The 17737-nt window shown below is 32.2% G+C and overlaps 1 protein-coding gene across 2 annotated transcripts in view; it reads left to right on the forward strand.

Annotated features, from left to right (window-relative positions):
* LOC124354239 (kinesin-like protein KIF20B) overlaps window positions 1-17737 on the forward strand; it is a 77090-nt gene that overhangs the window by 39140 nt on the left and 20213 nt on the right. For both annotated transcript variants that reach the window (XM_046804547.1, XM_046804549.1), the window contains exons 15-21: window positions 355-423; window positions 5299-5409; window positions 5740-5850; window positions 8227-8463; window positions 10985-11549; window positions 12279-12402; window positions 14205-14367. In XM_046804547.1, coding sequence (XP_046660503.1) covers window positions 355-423; window positions 5299-5409; window positions 5740-5850; window positions 8227-8463; window positions 10985-11549; window positions 12279-12402; window positions 14205-14367 — 1380 coding nt within the window. The remainder of the gene's footprint in view (window positions 1-354; window positions 424-5298; window positions 5410-5739; window positions 5851-8226; window positions 8464-10984; window positions 11550-12278; window positions 12403-14204; window positions 14368-17737) is intronic.

Below are 17737 nucleotides of genomic sequence, written 5' to 3' on the forward strand. Positions count from 1 at the left end.
AAATGTTGAAGGAGATTATATGGAACATACATTAATTCAAGATCGTTTCTTGGTGCCTTTAGGATCATATGAACAGAATCTCAGGAAGTTGGTAATTTTCAACGTAGTTTAAGTTAAACATTTTCAAGTACGGATCACGTACGGAAAAATTCCATAGTATGGAACCATCTTTGTCCACTTTTTATGGGCAGCATGACTTCCCTGTTGCTTTAAGGCCATTTCTTCTCATAAGACATCCATAATTTTATTCCTAGATGGTCTAAAAGCAGAATGTCAAAATAGCTGAGAAACTTGTATCTCCTTGTTTTTGAGATGTTTGTTTTAGATCAGATTCAGTTACTAATTTTTTTTCAGTTTGGTGAGGAAAGTGAGCTGAAAAAAGGATATTTGGCCTTGGAAAAAGAAATGGAATCCAAATTAAAGGTATGTTTAATTATTCATTGTATACAGTCAAGTATAATAATGCATAGCAATATCGAATCTTAATTAAGTAGACTTCATCTTAATCTGGGTATTAGATTTAATTAGATTAGCTATTAGATTTTATAGCCTAATTTGATTTAAATCAAATCACCAAAAAACTCATTTCTCCCATTCTTGTACTTTTTGAGACCACTTGATAAAACAAAAAGTAATCCTAGAAATTTACGGATTTTGTAATGGAAATGCTTGTACTGCCCATAGAGCGTATCAGTGTAATGTTGACTAGTGAACTTCTTAGAAACCTACAATTGACTAATTTGAGCAGAAAAATAATTTATTGGTGGTGGACAGAAGTTATTCATGTAAGAATAAGGAAGAAATAATGTTTGAAACTGTGACTAGCATCAACTAAAGTTTAGAAATGTTGTTACGTTTTGTAATCTTCAATTTCCTTGAGGATTTATCTTTGAAAGCGTACTTAAGTTAGTTATACAATAAATTAGGTCTTCACTTAATTCAAAAAATTATATTTTTTATTTATCTTGTCATTAAGGCAAAATTAAAAAAATAATTTGCAGCGTGTGGAGATTTATAAGCTACTTCAACTTTAAGCCTGCCTCATCTTTCTTAAGCACTGTCTGAGATTTAGAAGCCTTAGTGGAGCAAATATTGAGAAATTACAAATACACGGTCCACACCCAACTTTGAAACCGTGAATTTTGTTCACTGTGAAAAAACCTTTAATAAGTTATGAATTTAATTTACATACTGTAAAAATCTCTATAACTTATGATTAAATCAATCAATATGTGTCGTCACCGCGATTGTACTGTAAGATCCGGTTTCTACGGAGTGAGATTTGGGCAAGCCAGTCCTGGTGCGATTTGGTAGTGTACTTGATCAAATGGAGTAGTTCACTCCAATGATCATGAGCAGGCAGATTACAGCTGACAATAGCGTGCAGGCACAATTAACGTAAACCACTGTCACTAATAAGATTGCAGCCAATAGTGTGCCACAGCCCCTGTGACGTATTAGTGTATGGGGAGCACTGGACAGTTCACACTGGCTACCAATCGTCACAATCGAACCTCATGGGTGCGCAATCTTTCTCGAGATATAGATGTCAGTGGATTCGGCTAGAGAGTCCATAGATGTGTTGACACCTCAAAAACATATAGGCATTACTTTAGGTACACCATGATGTTAATACTTTTTTATTTGCATTACTTCATATGATATCTGAGCACTACAAAATAAAAACTTGGATTTATTTGTTATTTGTTTGTTTTTGACACTTATAATCAGATAGATCACCTTTAACAATATACCCATATTTGTGAATAATTCTTTACCTGACAATTAATTATCATTATTTATTTTACAATTATATTATTTTATAAGTTAATTTTTTCACCAGAGCGAGTAGTTTTGCATGGTAAAAAAAGTGCATTTATTAATGATTTGATTGTATCTACTAAAGAATTTTTAATAATAAATGTTATTAATATTAAAATACTTACGTAAGACATAAGAAATAAATAATGTATACATGAATAATTAGTCATCAACTATGTGCCACACTTCTTTGTTTTCTTTAAATATTTGATGTTTATTAACATTCACTCTTGTACAATTTTTATGGGTATTATGAATCTGCTTGAATATAGGAGTAATTAATTTACTATTTTGTTTTAAAAACATGTTAATTTTTTATTTAGTCATTTTTACGTTTTAGAGTTGTATTATCAGTTTTGACATGTAATATTTTTACACCTATGTAAAAATAATATAACCACTAATATTTGGTTTAGCGAAAAATTAATATACCTCATAATACTTAGGTGCTTTGGTATTATACAGAGACTACTAGTTCCCTATCTACTACTATGCGATATACTAGGGTTATCCAGAAAGTAGATTACATTTCGCTCTGTAGCCGATAGGGGTGGGACTATCGTGGCCATCCAGCCGTGCTAGTGAGAGGTTTCTATCACTCCTTGTTGCTTTACAATAGCAGTTTAAAATATGTGGCGCAATTGAAAATCCTGTGAGTTGTGAATTGCTGTCGATAATACGGTTTTTGTTGGCTAAGCACAATAAACCAATTCAGATTTATCGCCAACTTTGTGAAGTTTATGGTAACGATGTGATTACTGAAGGTGGAGTGTGTCAGGGACACACTGTGAATAATGTAGACGGCCAAGCATTGTGACTGATGACATTGTCTTTAAAGTAAATGAGAACATTATAGAAGACTGCCGATTCACAATAACAGAACTCTGACATAGTTTTCCTCAAATTTCAAGGAATTTGTTACACAGAAGTTAGGTTACCATAAATTATGTGCAAGATGGGTACCGAAAATCTTAACAGAAACCCTTAACAAAGAAAATCTTAACAAAAATCAGTGTATGGATGCTTCGTTGATACTTACGAATTACATGGTGACTCACAACTTGATCGAATCATTACAGAAGACCCTTTACAAGCTCTCATGTGATCTGAGCTTGAATTTGGGTATTATCTCCAGGGATGTTTTTCTTTTTTACCAGAAGTGCCGGAGAAGTACTGATAAATTAATTTAAACTAAACTTTAATGGCTTTTTTGTCCTGTATTGTCAAATTGGACTTTGTGGGAGGAATTTTCTTGAGCAGAAGACTGACCTCAACGAAACCGGTCATCCTGTTCTTTAGAAAATTGTGCAATAGCAGACTCGATTCCAATTAAGAAATCCAATGCCTTTACTAATTTTTGTGCCACAAAAAAGTTTAAATCCTTAGATAAAACTGATATTTCCGCTCCGTTGGGGATTTTGAAGAGAGGTTGATTACATTTTTATTGTTTGCATCTGTATTCACTTTGCCATCTTTAGGCAAATCACATTCTTTGGGCCTAATATTTTTCAAGTTTATTGTAGAAACTTTTTATACCTATTTTGGACGGTTTCGATAATGTTGTTCATGTTCAATTCTGTACTGATCATGGTTTTTATTTAGTTTTTTTTTACATCTTTCACATTGATGATATGCAATTCTATCTTTAAGTAAGGATTTAGAAGCACCAGACAACATTTTGCTGGCTTTCCTACTAAGATAAGTAGTTATTAGAGTTAACCCTATAGGCATAAGATTTTCAGCCTTACATTTATGCAAAAAAGTTAAATGATTAGTGTGTTTAGTTAACTTAAGATTCAAGCTCACAAGGTCTTTGATTTGTTTACTGGTTCTGGGTCTGTACCGAGAATCAATTCTTTGTTTGAAGTTAGTTTTTGACAATGGAAGGATTGTGAAGGAAACAAAACTTTTTTGGACATTTACCAAGTTCAGTGATACAAAAAAATCACTAACACTATCTCTTCTTCATGTAAATAACTAATCTAACACTTAATTAAAATCTAGGTTAGAATAAACAAAAAAAAAAAAACACAACACTAATTATTAAAACTGAACTACAACTGCAGAGGCCAATAGTAAATGGCAATCATCACATCAGAAACATAGTGTTACTGATTTTTGTATCACAGAACGTTTGCAAGTGTCCGGAAAATTCTGTTTCCTTCACAAACCTTCCATCGTCAAAAACAAACTTTAAATAAAAAAAGGAGAAGTAGAGTGTAGACTTGTGTTGTAGAATCAAGAAACAAGTTAATATTCCACCCTTTTTCATTGAATTATCTTTCAGACATATGGTAATATTTTTTTTTAATATTCTGGCATCTTCCCTTACCTCTCAGTGCAATAGCCATAGGTTAAACTGACTTAATCGAAACCTGGATCTCAAGATGGGAGAAACTCAAAACTGTCCTGCCACTGTTCAATCTCTTCTCATGGAACAGCGAAGCATTACAACAAAAATTTAAATTGTTCTTCATTCTTGTTGTTTCATCAAGAGATGACTGCTGAAAGAAGCGGGGAAGGGTAACTTTAATTGCAGTAGAACGCTGAAACTTGTATTGACCATCTGAAAGAGACCTCCGATCGCACCATGGCCGATCGCCGTGATTAAGCTTGCACAATTCTCGCTCATGTGAACAGGTCGATCAATAGTAAGAGCTCTGGTATGATAGAAGTGGCAAATTTTATCCCTTTTTATGCTCATTATTTAACAAACAATCCCTTATGATGCATACCGCCCCCTGCTTGTGTCTTAGCCAAGGCCTAAAACGAATTCCTATTTTTTAGATGCAACCGCCCATTCCTGCACGAATCATCGACATCGTTAGTGAAATAATGAGAAGTTTTAAATAGTTTTATCATTCTGTAGAAACAAACTGAAACTAAACAAACCTGTATTCAAGCTGAGTTTGGATGCAAGAACCAGTAACAGACACAAAAGTGCTGAGTCATAGGTCGCTACACATGCTCTTAGCGTATTTTGGTACTAGAGACTGAATTCGGTGTGAACAAAAACATTATCTTTTTTCTGTTTTTACTAATAATAGTTTTTATAAAATCAATCGACCATGAAAGTACTATTTTGTATTCGAAAGAGCTGTGAATTTGATAATTAAGATTGAATGGGAACCCATAAGTACCAAGTGCAGTATGTTTAAGGTGAAGATTTACTCCATCACCAAGTACTCATATGCTGTTTAATATTAAATATTTTTGTATTGGCTTGAGCAAACTTTGAAGTTTGTGTATTTTTTAACAATTATTAATTCTGAAGGGTGAAACAAATAGGTTATATAAATTAGGTTTACCAAAGAGATTTCTAGTTAATTGAAAGTGCTATCAAGAATAATCCTACTTGTACAGTTGTTAAGGTTAGAATGTTATTTAGTTATTATCTAAACAATCTGGAAGCTATCACTTGAATTTATTTTTGCTGATAATTTTTTACTGTAGTCTTAAATTTTATGTTAACCACAGATAAGAGAAAACTTATTGGAAGAAGCCCGCAGCGACCTTTTGGAAGAAATCAGAATGAAAGAGGAAGCAGAAGAAGAACTAGAAAAACTTGAGAAAGAAATCACAGAAAAGGTAAATGGAGAAATGTTAGGTTACTTAAATTGAAATGTTCAAATTAATCCCGGACAGAATCGTTGGTCAATGCTGGAAATAGATTTATTCTCATTTCTACTTAAAATTTATTAGGAAATTTTAATTTGAAAAGTAGGATTCTTCAAATATTATAAGTATTAGTATCAACACCGTATCATTAAGTAGTTTATTATTAATTAAAATTTGTTGTTATGTGTCTGAAGAAGATAGCATTGATATTGAAAGGACTTACAAAATAAAAAGAATAAACAATATTGGTTATTGTGATTTTTGTAATGTAGTGATGAAATTTGTTTGTTTTATTTAAAGGATCAGGAAATAGCAAGTCTCCAAAACGAAATTGAAGAATGGAAACAAGAAGTAACTGCCAAGTCTAATGCCCTTGACATGATGGAGAACCATATTGAAGGAGTTGAATGTGTAAGATATTTTTTCTAGTTTATAGTTAGTGTTTTCAAAACCATGCTACATACACGGATTATTTATGACTTGCCAAAATAGATTTCTATAGTTCATGTATATGATTAAGTAAGTTCAGTTTTTTAATGTATCAGTTGTGTTCAAAAAGTAACTGGCATTTATAAGTTTCGATGTTTTGGAGAGTCTAATATTTGTTGTTATGTTGGTACTCATGCGTCTAAAGTATAATAAAATATCCAATTGTATTCATTGTTTACTTTTCCAGTGGTAGATGCTAATGTTTTTATGAATTCAGTGATTTTCACTTGTTAAAAATAGATCCGTATTGCGGCCGAGGTCTTGGTTGTTGTTTGAACAAATACTTCTCTCACACACACACACATGTTCTAATTGGATGTCAGATTAAATTGGTTGAAACAAAGGTAAAGTAATTCATATCTAAACTTTGACTGAACTAGCTTTAGACTGAAAAAAAGGTTGCACAAGTTTACTTTCCAACAGCAATAATTGTTAGTCTAAACGGACGCAAGAGCTATGGCGAGCGCTGCCACAACCAGTGTTGGAGAGTTGTTTAAAGTACTGGAGATCAGTGTTGGCCAATAAAATTATGTTATTTACATTATGCCACAGTATTTGGGCACGAATTCTCTCACATCTTTATTTGCCAGTCTATATGCAGTTTAATATTGTTTGCTAATCTGCAGGCAGCCAGCCAGCCGAATCTACCATGCACGTAAGTTTTTGAAGTCACAATGGCTTTGGCTGGACGAGGGCTGCTAAAAATCCCATGAGTTCTCCGATCAACTATTCATCTGAACAACTTCACCGCACACCAAACATAGTGATGAATTTCTCACATATCGCTAGCGATGAAATTTGCTAGATCACCGCAGTTTCATGGCATTCCCGTGGCTTAGGTTAAATACGGTTACAGTGGTATATTTGGTTTCAAAATGGACTAGACAATCGGAAATTTTGACCGTGGAAATCGGGAATTTGAAAAAAGGTTTTGAGTGGCCATTATGAAAGAGGATATCAAGTTAATATAATTGTTTGAATTGTTACTATGTTGTAAAAGCTAAACTAAATTTCAATGAAAAAATGAGTTTTATTTTTAGTAAAAAAAAAAAAAAATAGCAAATTTGAATGATTTGAATTTTTAAAATAATGATATTATAATTTCAAGACATACATTTTGTAGCAAATTTTTGGATGAATTTTCAACAAAAAATGTACAAAATAAAAATTTTAAAAGTAGGTATATATTTTATTGATACCTTACAAGTATAATGAAAGTCATAATTGATTTACTTATTATAAAATATGCTGGATGATATAAATTGAACCCTATAATTTTCACACTTTAAACTATGCACCATAATAAAAGAAAGTGATGTACTACTGTTATGTACTACTGTTTTATTACATTGTCATCATGTGCATCAAAATAATAAAATACTTTAGAAGTTTTTGCAACAAGCTATAAAATGGTTGCTTTTGATGCAGCTATGTCATTTGCTGAGAACGATTACACAGGTAGTCAAACAGTATTACAGATCTTAGGCTTTCGTTTTCTATAAATAACATCACTAATAGATGTTTTATATAGTTTGTACAAATAAAGTAAGATTCATCTCTTTTCTAGTGATGAATCTTTTGCTTGTTTGTGGTTTATCAAATAAAAACGTAATTTCAAAAATCTTACGGTAAATACTATAATTCCTACATAAAACATTCAATTGACCATAGTTGCTTCAGAAATTGAACTTTACATTGCTTCTACTCTAAATTTCTACAAAAAATAATAACCCTAAGAAATGTTTCAAAGTTACTGGATTCTGTCTATACAACCGGTAAATCTTAACTTTTACAAATTATTGTAGTATTTCTTTTACTATTCGTAGCCAAACAAAGAATGGCCCGTTATGTTTTTATCTACGAAAACAAAAGTTCAGAATCTCATCTTCTCATTGATATATGCTATGTTAGGTTGCAACGTAGCCTTAAACATTAAATCATGAGTTAAAGTAGAAAAGTACAGGATCAACAGAATTCCAAGGGTTGCCACTTCAAGGGTTAAAGCAATGCATAGATGATACAAATATTACCCAAGTAATATTCCTTATTGTTCACATTATACACTAAATGTGTGCCTGTAAACTAGAAATTTGTGACATTCAGAATAAAAATTTGTATTGTTTAGCATCCTCAGTGTCATACTAAAATGTGTAGCAATTAATTAACTAATTTATGATTTATCGCATAAAATCAGATCAACATAAATTTATTAAATGTTAAATGACTGTATACAAATTTTATACAACTGGATATTGAATTAATCTGTATAAAAGTTAAGCATTGAGGAATTTTATTCAGGGTTTTGACGAAGAGATTAGGAATTTGGAACGAAATTGTAGCAAGTTGGAAAAGGAGTTGACCGAGAGGAACAAGGAGGTGGAGAGGTTGACCCAACTACTGGCGGAGGAAGAAGTGGAATACCACCTTCAGCAAGTCACCACACTTCAAGCTGAGGTCGATAAGTTGTTATTTGAGAAGACTGTTGTGGATGAGCAACTTCTCAAACTGAACAAGGATTTTGAGGAGTACAAAAAGGTCAGTTCTTTGGTTTTGTTTTATAGCCTGAGGTCTTTTATAAAAATTGGTACTGTAACCATCTTATATTTTTTTCAACTATTTCTTGTTCACTTTTTTATTACAATTATTTAACCATGATAAAAGATCCATGCAAGGTATTTATTTTACAGGAATACAACATAATTAATAGAATACACACATACATAATATATCTATATACATAGGCCTATCAGGTATATATTTTTATAAGTAACATTCAGTAGCAGATACAGCGGCAAATAACAGGGTCGCCAAAGGCGTATTCTTTTTAAGTGGCATACCAAACACACTTAAGTCACTGGAAGATATTCAAACCTCCTGATCCATTTTAGAATTACTTAAGTTTTAAAGAGCAGTTTTTAGGGCTCTGAAATCTGAGTGTGAAACGTAGCTTACACAATTACATCCTTGAAATATTCCAGCCTCTCTGTGGAGAACCATGTTGGTCAACATATATTTAACTAAAACTGCTAATAATAAGCATTTGTTTGTATAGGTCAGTTGAAAGAGCACAGTTTTATCATGATGGTTGAAGCCAATCTTGGTAGGAACTAAGGTTACCAATGATTTTCTATGCAACATTTCATATTTGGTTGGATAGCTCCAACAATTTAAGTAAACTTCAAGTATTTCAGGCCAGTGTGCAAGAATCTTAAAGTATATATAAGATTAGTTTAAATCCAAAAAAGGAGACATGTATCTGCTTCACGGGCCACTCAAATCTTTGTTTGTACCCTTGGTAAAATTCAAAGTTCATACAATTCATTCTTAGAAAGTATAAATATATGGTAAACCTAATGCAATACGTATATATCCTTGCTTGCCAATTTCTTTTTCTAGTGATCACTATTTCTTTGGTTCAGTCATGTAATTATATAATTTTTTCCCCTCAAAATGTAATCACAGAGCGAATGATTTATTGAGTCATGTTAACGCCCAGCCCCTCTTGTTTTTAATCCTTCAGTATTGTAAATATGCTATCCTATAATGACAAACTAAGCCAATTTCAAGTACCTTATTTGCAGACATTCTCAATTATATCATAAAATTTAATTTTATAAAAATTTTTATCGATTTTCAATAAATGTGTGCAATCGATTTTGAGTTTGGAAAATATTTGTTTTATGTTAAATTTATAGCTCTTTAAAAATAACATCTCTGAATACAGAAAAAGTATAGAAAATATTTTGATTACATTATCCTTTATCGCTTCATACTTGCAACGAAATTATGTAACTGTCCTCTCAGCTCTCAGACCATTAGGGATGGCCATGGCAGTTCTCTGAGTCAGGTCAGAAATTTATGACCACGTCTGTCTTTGAGTTCTCAGGGCCACTCTTATGGCCCTCAGTGTTTTTCCCATTCAGCTTGTCAGGCTATTTGTGCCGCTCTGTATTGTGCAATTATAAGTTTTAGTCCTTATCCAGGCAATCTCCTGGCCATTTAAGGTACTAAATTATTACTTTGTATTTGCAGTAAATACCATAGCAAACATTGTTTGAAGTTGTGTTTTATCTGAATGTTAGTGCCACTGTAGTTGTTATAGTATATATCAATCTATTAAAACACTATAGCTGTATTATTTACGTATAACTAGCAGTTACCCATGGCGTCACACGCAATTTTCAAAATTGAAAGCCATAGCTTCAATACGTAAATAAAGCTTTGATGGTTTTCTTTTAGATTTTGTTTTATAAATAAATATGTACGCATACATTTTAAAAACCTAATTTGGTCCAAAAGTGTCAAACTTCCATCTGATTAAATTCATTTTCTATCTAAGGCATTTCGTGCCATAGTTGAGTTTGATCTGTACCCCGATCAAGAAAATATATACCAACAAAAACCAACTTCAATTAAACAGTGTCTACTTTTGGCTTTATTAGTGTACTTTCTGTCAAAATTTTTTGAAGTGCCATAGTGATAGTTTGCCTTTTTTTTCCCGATAAAGAAAATATATAACTTGCGTATGACTGAAAAGTTAGTACGGTCCAAGAGAGTCAGGTTACAACTGATTAAATACACTTCCCCTCTAATTTATCTACGGTTCCACAGTTGAGTTTATGTTGTTGCATTGGCCAAGAAAATAAACACATGTGGGTTCTGAAATCCACCTTCGATTTAAAACCATTTATTTGCAGTCTGTGATGTTTCTGGTGGTATAAGTAATATTGATTTTTGTGTTGATAAAGAAAATATGTGCATACGTAAGTTTAAAAAGCGGTATTGTATTATAATAATAAAGACCATTAATAAAATTTTATGCATGTTGACCTTGACTTGCATTTGTGGTTCATGACTCTCCACGGACCTTCCCACTAATGTAGGCATGTAATGGTTAATGTATAAAACAGTTGTTAAGATAGCTGTAATACACTGTGCAAAGTTTGTAAATTTTATCTGCTATAATTTAAAATATATCAAAGTGTTTCCAGACATTTTACATAACCTGTATACAAAATAAAGTAGATTTTAAAAATGTTGCATTGGATTGTTTTAGGAAAAAGATAAAGAAATTGAGTCAGTAATACAAAATCAAGAAGAAGAAAGGCTAAGAATGTATGAGACAAATCTAGACAAGCAGAGTGAGGCAGTTAATGATATGAAATTAAAATACGAGAAGGAAATACTAGATCGAGACAATCTAATTACACAACTCCAAGAAAAATTGATGGTAGCTTTACAAAAATTGGAAGAAACAAAAGAGAGCATCAAGAGTGAGTTGATAGAAAAGTATGATGAAAGGGTTGTTGAAGTCGTTATTGACTCAGAAGAAAAACATAAACAAGACATTGAGAACTTGAAGACAGAATTTTTTGTTGAGAGGAACGAATTAGAAATGAGGGTACTGGATTTTATCAACCAGTTGGAATTAGAAAGGAGAGAGCGAGAGTGTATAAAAGAGGAATTGGAAGCAGCAAAGAGAGCTGCTTTAGAAATGAACAAATCATTGATGGACAAATCGAGTAAAATCAAAGAGCTTGAGAAGTTCATGGAATCTATGCAACAGGAGAAGGCTAAATATGATAGTGAGCACTCAACGGAAGTATCAATTCTTGAGCGAAGTAAGTATGTTGTCATTACTAATTTCAAAACAGCAATTTTCAAAATGTATAATCTTAGCATAAAATAAGCTTTTTTGTAATTGTTTTAGAAATCTGTTTTTGCAAGTATATCGACCATCACATGTGAACCTCAGACGTCCACACCACTATTTAAAAAACCTATATGTATTTATAGGTCTGTATACTTATCTTATTGTATAATTTTCAGACACTAACAATTTAATATGATTTCAAAATCGTAAAATAGTAATATGGTGGTTGTAGTTCTTCTGCAAATGTAGTTCCACAATCAATGCCAACAGGTTCTAGTCTACACTCCAAAGTGAGAAGGACTTGCCAAATTGTTGAGTGTTTATAAACAAAACATATGTATCGCTCAACTATTGCTTTTGTTGAATACAAAATAACAAGTTGTATGTATAACATACTTAGATTATATAATAATTTCAGTCTGGATATCTTTCAGGGTTTTAATATTGCAGTCATCCAAAGTTACGAAACATACAATAATTATGTTTCATCCATGCAGCCTTTTGGAACAAAAATGTTAATACCTCATTAAACATGAACAATTTGTAATAACTTCAATCCTCAATGTGAACTAAGTTTTCATTGTAGGAAGATTTCAGTGTGATGGTAAAAATTTCAAAAAAGCTTACAGTTATATGTGTAAAGTGTTTAAGAAGCACAAGTTACAGATCTCTTAGATTTCTTGTCTCTATTTTACAGCTTTGAAGCAACAGATTCAAGAGACAGAAAATCAAATGAGTTTGCAGACTGAAAAGTTGAAAGAGAATGAAAAACTACTTAAAGATCTTGCCAAGTGGAAATCATCTTGTGATGAACTCAAGGAGTAAGTAAATTACCCTCTGCTCTACATCTTTATAATGTTACCAAATACTTCCATGAACTATGGTATAGTAATACTGAATTTATATCATTTCCATATGACTTGTCAAAAGTCTGTGGCAGTTACCGTTATCATTGCCACCCAATTGGATTAAAAAATTATGTACCTATAAATTTAAACCTCATTGACAATATAAGTAAAACATATTTTTACCTATAATTATAAAAATTTTCTCAAAAACCTGGGATTTCCATATTTTTCAATAGGAGCCTTCACAAAGGCCCTTGGCTCACGTATGCTCTTCCTATATGAATTTGTTTTCAAATTTCTAAGGCAGTTAAATATGTTTGCTTTATCAGTTTAAAAGTTTTATATTTTACATAATATTAACTAATTAATTAAACCTCTGAACGGTTTTGTTTTTGTACCTAAAAGTGTGTTGTACAGAATTTTTCTATTTGCTTTTTTTACAGAGATGGGTTTGTAGAGTGTGGGTATATTTTTTATGCAAAAAAAACTTATTTTTATTATCTTTTTTCAGGTATTTGTTATTTTTCATATAATGCCCTTTAAGTCATTTTCACTATCTGTGTCCCATCATCATGAAAACAAAGCTGATCATCTATTTGTGTGTAGAATATTCCATGTACAATAGACACTAGATATACAACTCCAGAGCGGGTGACATGCAAAAACAACACGTGATAGCTGTCTGCATTGTGTGACTTTAGCGAACTTACCAAGGTGAAAACACTCATGACAGAATGAATTTGAATATCGTTCAGATTTCAAATTGAGTATTAGTTGGTGTTTTAAAAAATCTTTTCCAGCAGTTGACATGTTACATTAAGCTTGTTTTTTTTAATTATTTTTGACACTTGAAGAAGAGGATGGATTCCAATCCTCAAATCAAGTGTTGTATTTTTGGTAGCATACAATAATGTTAAATGGCCAAATCATCCTTCATAAATAATTAATTTTAAACAAAGAATTTATTTAATTTTTATACTTTGTCTGAGGCCCTGCTTTTAGGATAAAGTTTAAAACTTAATTTTAGTGTGTCAATGATAACGAATTGTTAAATTTACTATTACCTGTTATTAGCTTACTAATAGTTTATAATTTATATTCAATACAGTTTTTCTCATGGGGAAATCTATACTAAAAGTAAATTTTAATACAAAAGTATTAACAGATAATAATACTTGTAAATTTAACAATTCATTAGAACTAAAACACAACAATTTTCTGAAGTGAAATATTTACTGGTTATAGACGAGTTTCAATCTAAAGCAGTTTTGATCTTCAACCCCATGTTAAAAGCAGAGCCTCAAATGAAGATCAGCAATTATATAGTGTTCCCTCGTAAAACTGAATGAATGATACTGACAGATTGCCTATGTAGGCTTCCCAGTATTATTATATTTTATTGTGATACTCGTTACATTCTCTTCTATAAATAAGCTGCTGTATATATAATTATAGTTATTTCACCTAAGAAAAGATTGTGTGTGTTTATATATATATATATATATTTATATATACTGCTGGAATAAACGTTATTCATTCATTCTTCTTAAAATTAAATGGCAGCAGAAATGTAACAAATAACTGAACTTATTTAACTGTAGTGTCTTGTTTAGAAGCTAATTTAATACTAAAGAGAGCTTGTCTGTGCTATGCAGATTTTGGAATATTTGAATCAACTAATACAGAAAATACATAATTGGTTCAGTATGGTACAGAATTTCACGTAGCAATGTACTCTGTTTATGTATTGATATATTACATTGTTATTTGTGTAGAGCTCTAAGAAACAAAGAACATGACTTGGAGTGTAGCCAGAGTAAAATGGCAGCTTATGACAACTTGGTACCAACTCTACAAGCGGAACTGCAGCAGCTGAGGAAGGAGAAAGGGGAGTACAAACGACGCTGTGAGGACCAAGTGGCGGCCATTTTCAATATGGTATGTATTTTTTTGTTACATGTAAGTAACATTTTGTGCAAGTGAGTACTGTGTAAGTAGTGTTTGCTTAGTTCTTGTGTATCTGCTTTAACACGTTCGCTTCCTCCGTGTTAAGAAAAGTCGTATATCCATAGACCAGCCGGCTCAAATATGAGTTTCTACCCGTGCACCGGCGTCCCAAATATGCGCCGCTCGGGGCACCTCAAATAGAGTGACATCCCATATTTGCGCCGCTGTTTGCATGCCACTATTATTGCCTTGAAAAATCACTGGTCTATTTTAGAGGCTTGATACTTTTGTATTGGTCTATGAGGATGTATGGCTCACGTGTGGGACGCTTGGTCTCTGGATATCTTAAAAATATCTTTTTCATTGTAGCCTACTCTCTTCTTGTTGTAAATCTCACACCACGGGCTTCTTTCTTCTGAACTAGGGTTGAGGTTAAGTTTTGATAGTGTTTAGAAACTATTGTCGAACAAAATGGAACGAAATAAGAAACGTAAGCTTGTGTGTACTGACAGTGAAATTGATCGTGAGCTGAGTAATAGTGACTGTGAATCTGACTCAAGTTCTTTGTTTTCATCGGATGGACAGAGTGAGTACGTTCCGAGCTCTAATAGTAGTGATGATAATAGTGTAGTAGGTCAAAATGAATTATTTTACATTGAGGCTAATGAAATTGTAAATAACTCCAACATTTTCACTGATGAAATTGAACAGTCTCAAAATAGTTTGGCAGATGATTCTAACGTGCAGATCGTAACAAATGAAGTGCACAATGCCTACGTTAGTTCAGTTGGTTGTTGGACCAACACAAACAATGTTCCACGAGTTTATAGGTGAAGAACAAATACACTTACAAACAACAGATCCTGTTGAAGTTTTTGGTGCTATTTTTGACAACGTTGTCCTAGAAAAAATAGTCAGTTGGACAAATAAGAGAGCATCAATCATTCGAAGAAATCCTCTTCCTAAACATGTATCATTAAACGTTTGGGAGGATGTCAATATCGAATAACTTAAAAAGTTTTTGGGTTTGTGCATGTTGATGGGTAATGTAAACTTACTGTCAATAAAGCACTATTGATCCAAAGATAGCCTATACGAACATCCTACTTTTGACAATGTCCCGTAACCATTTTGAGTCCATTTTAAGATGCTTACGGTTTTATGATCCAGACAACAGAATGCATATAATTGAAAACTTAGTAAACCATATCTTAGCAAACTGTACTAGAGTTTACAGCCCTGGTAAGTCGCTTTCATTGGATGAAGCTGTGGTCCTCTTTAGAGAAAGACTCATTTTGGCAATATATAAAAAATAAAGCCATAAAATATGGGATAAAACTTTACGAACGGACTACATCAGAAGGATACATTATAAATATTATAATTTATCAAGGAAAGGGGACTCTGATGGACACAGATAAAGGCCACTCCTTTGAAGTGGTCAAAAAGTTAATGAAGGACCACATTGGCAAAGGCCACACACTTTTTCTTGACAACTTTTATAATAGCATTGAGTTAGCGGAGTATCTCATGAACAACAAGACCAACATGAGTGGTACTTTGAGGTCAACTAGAGCTGGTAATCCGGAGGTTGTGGTTCAAACAAAGTTGAAAAAAGGGGAGCCTATCAGTCGCCAAAAGGAGATGTTACAGTTATGAAGTGCATGACAAAAGAAATGTGTTGACCATTTCAACATCGAATGGCCCTGAGATGGAGTTGTAACAAAAAAAGAGGGGAACAAACAATGAAGCCTAGCATGGTTGTCCACTACAATAAAGGCATGAGTGGTATCGATCGCAGTGACTAAATGATCTCGTATTATTCCACTAATGGTGATGGCAATTAGTTTTTCTAATGTAAACTTACATCAAATTATTTTAAAATTATATTTAGGATACAAAATATACTTTATTAAATTGGCTGTTGTGAGTAGAAATGGGTCAGTTATAGAAAAGGGAATATTCAAAACTGTTTGTAACATTTGTTAATGTGATCCCGACTTTTTTTATGAGTAACTAACTATGGATATTTTAACACAAACATGTAGCCGAGATCCACAACAACTGGAATCCATTTTAAATGATGTCTTCAAAATTGTACAAGCCTCTTCTCACACAAATGATTTGCTAATGTCCACTCCCTCTGCCACTTTTAAGCAACCTCCTGAACTGAAAAATGTACATGTCGATAATAAAATTCCTGATCCCAACATACTCACTATATTATGTATATTATAAGGAAATTTTTAGCCATAATATAAAACTCATACATTTTCTACAATTTCACAGTCTAGAAAAAAGTGAATAGGCATCCCTGCTTCCCACAGTGACTGCCACCCAAAAGTGAATAGACAACTAGAATGTTCTATACTGATTGAGAACGATTGGAGTGCAATCAAAAATTTCTAATTACATGAAAAAACATGTACTTTTATGTGTTCTTTCAATCAGACTCCTAGAAGATAGTTATCAAGGCAGGCCAACTGATTTTCCTATGAACTAGTAACAACCCCTGGCTTTCAGAGCCAGATTTGTTTTAATTAAACACATTTTGTATACAAATGAAACTTCTTAATTTGGAAAATGAAACAGATAAAATCAAATTTTTAGGTTGACATTTGGATAAACATCTTACATGGGATTCACATATTGATTATTTAATTTTAAAAATTAACTCAGGTATTTATGCTCTAAACTGATTATCATTTCTTTGTAATTTATCAGTGCTTGAAACTTTATTTCATGCTCATATTCAGTCGCATGTATCCTATGGAATATGTGTCTATGGCGGGACCTCAAATCAAAATCTAAATAAAATTCTCAGTCATCAAAAAAAAAGGTCTGAGAACCATCTTGCGATTAAGAAATGATGATTCAGTCAGGAACATTTTACCAGCTTAAGAATATTGACAGTGTATAGCCGGTATATTTTTAACACAATCATTTATGTAAAAAATCACAAACTCAATTTTAAAACTTTTAAAGAGGTACACTTTTACAATACCAGAAACAAAAACACCTTTATATTACCTCATCATAACCTAGAAAAATTTAAGAAAGGCACCACCTATGCTGGAATAAAATGTTTAAACTATATTCCCAAAGCAATAAAGGAAATAAATGATTAATAAAAAATTCAAACTATTACTAAAAGACTTTCTTTTGCAGCATGCTTTTTATTCACTAGATGAATTATAGTCATTAGGACAGTCAATATAACTCATAAACATATAATAGGGTTAAAAGGTTTTTTACAATTATGTATTTTATCATATGAGGTTTTAAAGTATGAAGAAACATTGTTAATAGTAGTTATAATGTACTTGACACTATTTATTGTATATTTATACATACTAAATAA

The sequence above is a fragment of the Homalodisca vitripennis genome, chromosome 2 (assembly GCF_021130785.1).
Source record: "Homalodisca vitripennis isolate AUS2020 chromosome 2, UT_GWSS_2.1, whole genome shotgun sequence".
Classification (NCBI taxonomy): Eukaryota; Metazoa; Arthropoda; class Insecta; order Hemiptera; family Cicadellidae; genus Homalodisca; species Homalodisca vitripennis.